The sequence below is a fragment of the Elaeis guineensis genome, chromosome 11 (assembly GCF_000442705.2).
Source record: "Elaeis guineensis isolate ETL-2024a chromosome 11, EG11, whole genome shotgun sequence".
Taxonomy (NCBI): domain Eukaryota; kingdom Viridiplantae; phylum Streptophyta; class Magnoliopsida; order Arecales; family Arecaceae; genus Elaeis; species Elaeis guineensis.
The window spans coordinates 98007843-98017251 of NC_026003.2; the positions used below are offsets into that span (position 1 = coordinate 98007843).

General features: G+C 37.2%; 1 protein-coding gene across 1 annotated transcript; it reads left to right on the forward strand.

Annotated features, from left to right (window-relative positions):
- The first annotated feature begins 1379 nt into the window (after positions 1 to 1379).
- LOC140852442 (uncharacterized) lies at positions 1380 to 8849 on the forward strand. Its single transcript, XM_073245399.1, has 5 exons — positions 1380 to 1625; positions 7468 to 7582; positions 7686 to 7775; positions 8167 to 8265; positions 8374 to 8849. The coding sequence occupies exons 1-5, from the start codon at positions 1558 to 1560 to the stop codon at positions 8473 to 8475; spliced, it is 474 nt and encodes a 157-aa protein (XP_073101500.1). The 5' UTR covers positions 1380 to 1557; the 3' UTR covers positions 8476 to 8849.
- The last annotated feature ends 560 nt before the right edge of the window (positions 8850 to 9409 follow it).

The window sequence follows — 9409 nt, forward strand, 5'->3', positions numbered from 1 at the left end:
GGACATGCCGTGCAAACCGCCGGAGGGCATTGTCCTGCCAGGAAACCTGGGGCGCTGTCCTGCCAAGGATACGAATTAATTCCTAGGACCTGTCAGCTCGTCAACGACGTGACAACCTCCGGCGATTTGACGACTCTTCAGTTGTCTACATCACCGACGGCGGGACCATACCACCTCCTACTATAAAACGAGGTAAGACAGCAGCTTGAGGGGGGCTTTTCTTCTCTCTCTCTCGCTCTCTCTACCGCTGAGTCCCCTGATTCCTCTCTACTGTTGCCTAGTCTCCTCTCTGATTTGACCGTCGGAGGGTCCCCATCGGAGGCATCTTCGGTCAGTGTGGACTTTTCTTTGCAGATGCTCGTTCCGACGATCAGACGATGAGGAGATTGGTCGCAACAACTTATATCTATTTTTATTTTAGAGTCTAATTTTTTTTAACGTAATATATCCTTACAGTATTGTAATATTTTGGATATCCAAATGTCTGTTGAAGGTTTGAATAGTGGGTGGATACGTGGACGCATGGTGGGGTTGCTTAGTTATAGCCATGATAATGCCCCATTTCATGATATTACTGTAATATTTGTTCAAGTTTCTTAAATTTTTTTTTTCTTTCCATAAACTGTAATTTCCTTTGTCCTGGTAGATGGAGGTTATATTTTGAAGGCCATTCAGCTCAATTATAAAAATTGAAAAATTTAATTCCCGTCGCTTGCTAATTCGAATAAGCTGTCAAAATTATGTAAACTGACATGAAATCTTTCCGACAACCATGTAATAAGGATCAATAAATTCTTTGCTTTGAAGTAAGTCTTTGTAGTATATTTATGCGAATTAGTTAATATGCTTCTCTAATGAGACATGCATTTGATATAGATTTCCAGATCTAAATTATTAAATTGCTTTAGAAACTAAAAAACATTTCCAGATTCCTATTCCAACAGATTTTCAATCTGGACCGTCCGATCCCAACTCGAGCATTACCCCATCCAACGGCCATTCCCCACGAATCACGAGATTATCTAATCAGTGGTCCCCATCCGTGCGTCCCACCGGATCAGGAGTGGGTACCCTCCTGCTCTTACTGCCCGAAAGCCTGCTCATTCGACCACTGCATGACTGCATAAAATAGTTCATGCGGACTCCAGTCGCCACGTACGGAACAAATCTGTTTTCGCATATAAACTTCTATGCGCGCGTAGTGAGGCGAGCGGTGGGCGACCAGGAGAGCGCTGCCTGCGGCCGGCACGGGCGGAAGGAGCAGAGTGGTAATCCGGACATTTCTGTGAAATCCAAGGACAATTAATTCCAGCAGCCGCGTCTGAGACTCCGAGATGAGGACCCGGTCTCCTTGCTCCTTTGCGCGCTTTAAAAGAGAGATCCGGGCGGTCTCGTTTCATAGATTTCCAAACTTCCGACACTCGTCCGAAGCTTTCTTTCTTTCCAAGAATCCGATCAGAGGCAGCGAGCGAGAGATCTCCTCGCTCTCTCTGCCCCTTCTCTCTTTTTCGTTCTCTGCTCTTTGGATCGGATCGGAGCTTTTTCTTCGCGTTGAAGATGGGGTTCGTGTCTTTCGCTGGGAGAGTCCTTTTTGCCTCCGTTTTCCTCCTCTCCGCATACCAGGAGTAAGTTCTCTGTCTTCTCCTCTTTTCTCGTCTTCCATTTTGATCGTGCTCTCTTGTCCTCCATTTTGGTCATTTCTGGCTAGATCTGCTGTTGTTCTTGTTGGAATTGATGTGTAGGTAGCTAGGGTTTCAGGGATCGTTGGTTTTTTTGGATATCTGACCTTGGGTTTAGGGGATTTGGTGAAGAATCCACGGAAGACTCTTCCTGGCGTGTGCTTTGTTCTTTACCGGCCTCAGGAGCCTTGTTGTAGCATGTTTTTCTGGTGAAAGTTTAATTTTCTGGTTTACTTTATGTGGTAGGTTTTTTTTTTTTTTGGTTATTTTTATAGATATCTGCTTGGACTGAGATGGTGCTGTGGCTCAGATCTGGTGGTTTTTAGCTGGGGGATGGTTTTATTTTGTATTTTCAGTAAATTCAGCATTTTGAGCTGGGTTCGGAGTCTTGGTTCATGATGGAGATCCTATACAAGGCCTATTTTATGAAAGTCACATTTCTTTTTATATTTCATTCTTTTCTCTGTAGATCTATTTGCGTTTGTAAGATTGACTGATTTGAGTTAGAAACTTTGCCAAGTCACCATGCGTGTTGGGAGTTCTTGGTCAATAGGGGATTCATGGTGGCAACCATAATGTTGTTGGGAGACAAGGCCTGATGGTTATGGTTATTGCAGTGTGGGGGATTTGGAGAATATAAAAGTTACACTCTAGTATTATGATTACAGTTTAATGGAGGACAAAAATAGGAGAAGTCAAGTAATAAGGAAGAAAGACTCTTTTTGAGGATGATGCATGTGATATTTGCTTGCTATTATTGAACTTTTGCATGTTGTTATCAACTTGGAGTGTTGCAATTATCCAGTCTTCTTAAGGGAACTTTGTGTGACCTAAATGGTATTCTTTGGGGTTGTGATATTAAATTTTTATGTGTTATGATCGTTTGATGAATTGAAAACTACTGTTTCTGATCATTTATGAGCGTCTTAAATTCTTCATATCCAAGTGATAACTTTTCCATTTCTGGCAGAATTCTAAAATTGACATTGCCATTGTTTCTTTCACGTATGTAGATGATACTATTTAGTAGAGGCCTGTTGTGTAGGAAATGTTGGTTTTGTTACTATCATGGCAGTAGTTATTGTCAGTTGGACAGTACTTATTGTCGGTTGGGCAGTAGTTATTGTCAGTTGGGTAGCAGTTATTGTCGGTTGATAATGTGGTATTATCCAATATTCAGACAAATCTTTAGGATGTCCTAAACTCCTAATACTCATCATGTGTAAATTGATTGTCAATTTTTCAAGGTGTAGGCGCATGAGTTTTAATGTCTTCTGCTTGGCTTGTAGTGTTAGGAAGTTATGTGCTGCATCTATAGAAGAAATATGTCATCCATTGCTGTCAGGTATCGCTATCGTAGTCATGTTAGTCCTGACGATTATTGAGGGATAATTTACCTTGTGGATATGTTATTTATGAACAATTATTCTGTATGCTTCTCGGGCATGTTTGGATGTCCTGATAACAGTCCATGTAATTATCCATTTATGGTGGATTCTGAGAATAAGTTATTGAGGAGAAGCTGAATTTTTTTCTTTTTTCTTTTTAATTTAGGGAAATCTTTGGATTTACAGTCCAAAAAAAAAAAATGAAGACCATAAATCATGGGTTTAGTGAAGAATGGATGATCCCCTTTTTTCCCTCAAACTCTTCTTTTGGATCATGCTTTCTCTTAAGATTCTGCTGTGCATAGAATTTATTCAGAGCTAGCATATTTGAGCATCCAACCATGCCCCTAAGCTTAACCTTATTAAATACATCTCATCCAATCTTTGTGGATCAACTTGTAATATAGAGACTGAAATGTGCTCTAGTTTTCCAGATTCAGTGGTCATGGTTTATCTTCAATTCATGTGAATTGTATTGCTCGCTATTATTTCTCTGATCTTTGTTGATTTTGATATCTATCAAGGGTCTGGCTACTCTTCATAATCGAGATAAAATAGAAGGAATTCTGCAACCATTTTGTTCTGAAGAAATTTAGTATGATATGTGATGATGCCTGGACATTAAGAACATTCAAATGTGGAATCTCGAGTTGCACGAGTTTCTACGTTTCAGAGATGGAATCAAGTGAATGGTTTTGGAAGGAATGATCACATCCAATTTATCGAAAGATTACATTGAAATATTGAATCAAGGTTTGGATGTGCTTTCCTTTATGCGAAAGAATGATTTCATGATGTGGTGTTTAGAAGGTTTTGGTTATCATGCATGAGATAAGGATTTAGACCTGTCTGAATTTACTTTTGAGGGGTTATTTTCTTTTTAGGTTGGAATATGGCTATAAGTTGTGTTATAGGTGGAGACTTCTGCCTAGAAGAGGGGAGACAGATGGTAAGTTTGTAATTGTATTAATAATGTGTATCTGGAATTACTATGTTTATAATGTCATTGGACATGCTGCAAGAAATTCTTGCCCTTTTTCCTTGAGATTGTAGGCTTATTTTAGTATGATTAATTTCCAAGTTGGGTTAAAGTTCCAAGTATGAGTTGATGCTTTCTATGGTTTTGTGTGAGCTCATAAATGATCCTTTAACCTATCTGACTGCATTTGTTGGAAAATATGAAGATATCAACCCTTGTTACCCTATTTATAGTCATGTTAAATGAAAGAAAAAATATGAAAGGAGAATTGATAATTAAAGAAAATAACAAAGGATGCATGAGTACAAATTTAAAAGAAAAGACAGAATGAAACATGAAGAGAATGTTTATTGAGTATTACATATTTTATCTTTCATCCCATCTCTTTCTACATTATTTTTTGTGTTCAATGCTAAAATTCACCTATTGGGGATTCAGCTTTGTGGCCATTTGTTATTTTCTATGGATTTGTATTTAGTTTTATGTTCGACTATTAAATATTGTGCCTCTGAACTTTTTATATCAAATGAACTTCATGGATTAGTATTCCTTCTGTCCATTTGCTCAGGCATATCTGTCTAGCTATTAATTTCAAGAAATGAAGGTGTTACATATCATCTAGGAAGCACAGATACTTAAAATTAGGCTGTGTCCATATCACATATGTATTGGCTACCAACACTGGTTGGATACTTCCATGAATAAATGGTTACTTTTGGAGTTTGTAGTGTTGATTTTCAGATTATGGGGTATGGATCAGGGTCCATGGATTTGATAGATCTTTCATTTTTGTGATTCTAAATTTAGAATTTTAGTGAATTGATCTGGGTAAAGACAGAGAAGTCTATGTGGATTCTGATCCTAGAACTATAGGCAACTCCTTTGCCATTAAATTTTAGGTGATATAATGAGTTAGTTACATCATGGTAGCATTGACTTATTTAATGTCTTGCAGAGGATATACGCATGGAAGTTCCATTGCTTATATAGATGAAGAAGATTAAAGAAAAATAGAGAATCTCACTAATTACTACATTGATTAAAAATAAGATAGTCTGTAGCTTCAGGATGCATATATATTATGTGATCATTTTGTATATGTAAATTGAAACTTACTCTTGTATTATGAGGAAGTTGAGTAGGTGAAAGCTGGCTTGTAATTGGAGTCCAATCCGGGATATTACAGTCTGCTGTCATTGTTGAAATTATTTCAGATAAGAGTATCATTAACATGGCAATGAAATGCATGACTTTGTCAATTTTGGGTGCATATATGTGAAGATTTAGAAAACCAATTCAGTATGTTTCCCTTGTATATAAAAGGGAAAAATATCTCATACTGGTACTGCTTTTGAATAAGGTTAATCATTGTGATGGTCAGCGGTTTTTGAGTTCTAACCTTTTTTTTGTCATGTAGACATACTTCTATTTCAGCTCCTTTAGTGAGAATGATCATTCACTTAATGTCTTGTATCAAGAACTTGACAATATTGAGGAATTTCTTCACCCGGTGAAAGAATATCTGTTAGTGGAATGTTAATTGTGTTTGTTGGGACTCTTTATTGCCATATGTTTTGCACCATGCTTTTATTGCACATGCTCCTACATTACGTCTTTGGTTCATTCACCCAGTTCTCTGATGTGATCTCAATTTTTGGCTTGACAATCTCAAAAACATACTGCATCTTCCACTGCGACTGGTGCCACCATTCCAAGTATTCCATATTTTAAAGCATTCTCAATCAGTTGTATTATCTGGAACTTTTTAGCCATAGATGATTATTCGCTATTGGTGGATGAAACATTTTTTCATGGTTCTCTCTCACAAACTTTTCTTTAAAATTCTAACCAAATTTATGTCCTCTTTGCTGGAATCTGCTCAGGGTTTGCCATTCAGAATTCTAGATTCTTGCATTAGCCATTTGGATTAAAGAATGGCCATAGTTAATGGTAAATCACATAGAAATCAAGAGGAGAGAGTTTGAATGACAAAACTGGTTAGATCTTTACAGCTTGCTTGAATGTTGCTTCCATCAATTTTCTGGAGTTTTGATTGATGTATCACTTTTGGGTCCGAGAAAAGCAATAAAGGCAGTTAGCTGATTAATTCAGTTAGAGAGATTGTTTCCATGTTTCGAACCATTGGCACCCTAGTCACACTAGAGCAACCTTATCTTTGTGCCAAGGCCTGCTCTCTGTTATTTTTCTAAAATCTTTTAGCTAATTGGAAGGTTTGGGTGAGATATGCATGATGGAACACTTTAAATGATCTCTCTTTTAATATTTATTTGACAAAATATTTAAATATATCATTGCGTTAAAATTAATTTTGGTCTATGTATCTATGTGCTTCCATTTTGTCCTCCTGTCAAGTCAAATACTTGGACATGTCTCGAAATCCGATTCTCATGTCCATGTCCATGCAAAATTTAGTCTACATCTGACTGGGCAAGTTTTCAGCTTGCCTATTGGGAAACAAAAATATATTCCCTCTGTGCATTGTACAAGGTAGTTTTGGTACATTGAAGTATTTTGGTTTTTGTCAGATAAAGTGTTACAGCTTTCTCTGTAGTAAGTGCATCACTTTCTGGTGCGCTATCTTCATTTGGCAAAATGCAGATATATCGCATGCATGAAAACTGCCTAGTATGATGCTTGGAGGCTAAATGTGGTATTTTGATTGGAACAAACTCCAGATCACATTGGCCAAAGAATGTTAAATTAGCCTTACATGCAAATACGGTATATCCTTTGTACAAGATTTCACTGCCCAGAAATCGATGAGTCTCCAATTTGGAGATGCACTCTGTTCATCATGTTTTACTCCATTGAAGATGCCTATAATCCAAAATCATATCTTTGGATGTCTCCATACTATGCATGAGATAGGTGCAAAAATAGAAGGTTTTAGTGGCATTATAAGATGCTTTGCCATAACCTAAGCATCATGACCTATTGAATTTTGACCTATAGGTGCTTTGAGCAGATCGAGGTCAATGGTTGTCGTTTTTCAATTTATATGCCCTGTCGAACCAGCACAAATGGTTCAGTATGCAACCACATTACACATAGCTAGATCACCGAAAAATATAATTTTTTTTTTTTAGGCATTTTAGTGGTGTAAATCATGGTCAATGGTGAGAAGTTGGATATCCCACAAATTGGTTTTGAACCATTGAATCTTTACAGAATATTTAATGTTTACCATGTAGTCTGGTGGATCTGCTTGTTTGCACCTGTGCGTATGCGATATACTCATGTGCATGCGTGACTTGGTTGACTGACATTCCTATGCTGATAATCTTTATTTTTCACTTGACAATATATTGGCCAGGCATCTTTGTGTGCGCTTTCTACTTATCTTTCTATTCATGTGCATTTTGTTGCTTTGTGCTAAATGTATAAATCATGGTCTGGTCAGGTTCAATGAATTTGGAGTTGATGGTGGGCCAGCGGCCAAGGCCTTGGGGCCGAAATTCAACCTTCTCATGAAACATGTTTCAACCCATCTTGGGGTAGTAGTGCCACATGTTGAGGTGATTAATAACTGCTTTTTCTATATATTTTTTCCTTCATTGAGATATGTTACACCAGTCACTGACATGCAGTTGCTGAATACTTGGTTGCTTTTTTTCTTAGATGAAACATGTTGTTTCTGCCACCATATTTCTGAAAGGGCTTGGAGGTCTTCTGTTCATCTTCAGCAGCTCCTTTGGAGCATATCTCTTGGTTTGTGTTTCTTGTGCCCTAGATTATTTAACCCATCCTAATTGTATAACTAGGGCGGTATAGAGTTCAACTGCTTTTAGAAGCATTTCCATTATGATATCTGGAAGTGGTCAGTGGGGTCCCACTCATGATCAGATGGTCCGCTGGTCATGTATGTTTCTAGAACTGTTGGGAATTGGCAGGGTGACACGATTGTGTAAAAAAGGTACCTCTGCACAACCTGCTGATTGGTCTACGAGGGTGGGCAGTAATTTTCACAACTGAGGATGCACACCCTGCACTGTTATTTTTCTGAAAAGTGCATCCTAGGTTCTGCATAATTTCAGAAAATGCTAATTATCTAGTTGAATTGGGGCTAGTAGCAAGGCTGAAATACTTGATGCTTGTGCAGCTTCTTTACCTGGCATTTATTACTCCTGTGGTGTATGACTTCTACAACTATGACATGGAGAGGCCAGAGTTTGTGCAGCTTTTCGTCAAGTTTGCTCAGGTGTGTGTTTACTCTACTTTTTCACGTGAGCTTATATTCTTGCCAGGTTGTAGGATCTAAACTTTAAAAATAGACGAATAACCTATAGCAATTGAATTCTTACCGCAGAATTTGGCTCTCTTTGGTGCACTACTCTTTTTCCTGGGGATGAAGAACTCCATCCCAAAACGGCAGCCCAAGAAGAAGGTTCCCAAATCAAAAACAAATTAAGTTGAACGGTTGGTGGTGCATGCAGTGTAGGTTGGTGGGAGTCAGGTAATTGTCGGTCTCTACACACAATGAAGCTACAGCAGCCATGTCGTCCTTGTTACGTGCTTAAAGTCTATCAGATTCCATTTGGGGGTGCACTGCCCTTTTGAGACGTCGATGGCGGATTTAGATGTTTGTGTTTCTATTGTATTATTATCTCTGGAGAGGTTTGTTCCAGAGATTAGCTCTTTCTTTGTTGAAGCACTTGCATAGTTGAGTTTCTTTCGCAACTTAATTTAATTACAGTGTTCAAATTGTTTTTATTGACCTGTTTTGTTATTGACCCTAATAGCTTCTGTGGAATGCGCATCAACACCCACCAAGATTGAAAGCAATACCTGAACTTCTAGATCTTAATGTTGTGTATTGAAATCTTGATTTCATTTGTGGCAATGAAATTTTGGATCAGCACTTTCTAGGCCTTATTCAAGTCATTGGCCTTTCAATTTGTTATACGTTGTCCTTCAACATATGCATTCGCGGTTATTTTTGGGGTCTATTTTATTGAGGGTAATCTGGCATAAAAAACTGAATCTCATATTAGATTATCATGTTTGGTATGAAAAAAAGAAAGAGAGTGATGATAAAAGAATGATGGGTTTCATGTTTATTTTTGTAAAAAAGAAGATATTATGAAGGATTGATATTTGATAAATTCTTGAGTAGTGATAATTTATATTTAAAAATATTTTCAATAAGATTGCATATGTAAATTGAATTTATTTTAATATTTTTTAAATTTATTTAATAAAAATTTTTATAAAAAAATTAAGATAGAGATGGCATTACGTAAAGAGTTATGTGATTATAGTTATTAAATAAAAATAAATTAAAGATGATAATATTATTTTAGTATTAAAAGATTATTTTATGTTGGAGGATATATTTATAAATT

Excerpts from the sequence above, each read along its gene's own strand:
- LOC140852442 (XM_073245399.1), top strand. The coding sequence starts at position 1,558 with ATGGGGTTCGTGTCTTTCGCTGGGAGAGTCCTTTTTGCCTCCGTTTTC. Across the intron at positions 1,626-7,467 it reads CTCCTCTCCGCATACCAGGA|GTTCAATGAATTTGGAGTTG; the intron begins GTAAGTTCTCTG and ends TGGTCTGGTCAG. Across the intron at positions 7,776-8,166 it reads CCTTTGGAGCATATCTCTTG|CTTCTTTACCTGGCATTTAT; the intron begins GTTTGTGTTTCT and ends ATGCTTGTGCAG.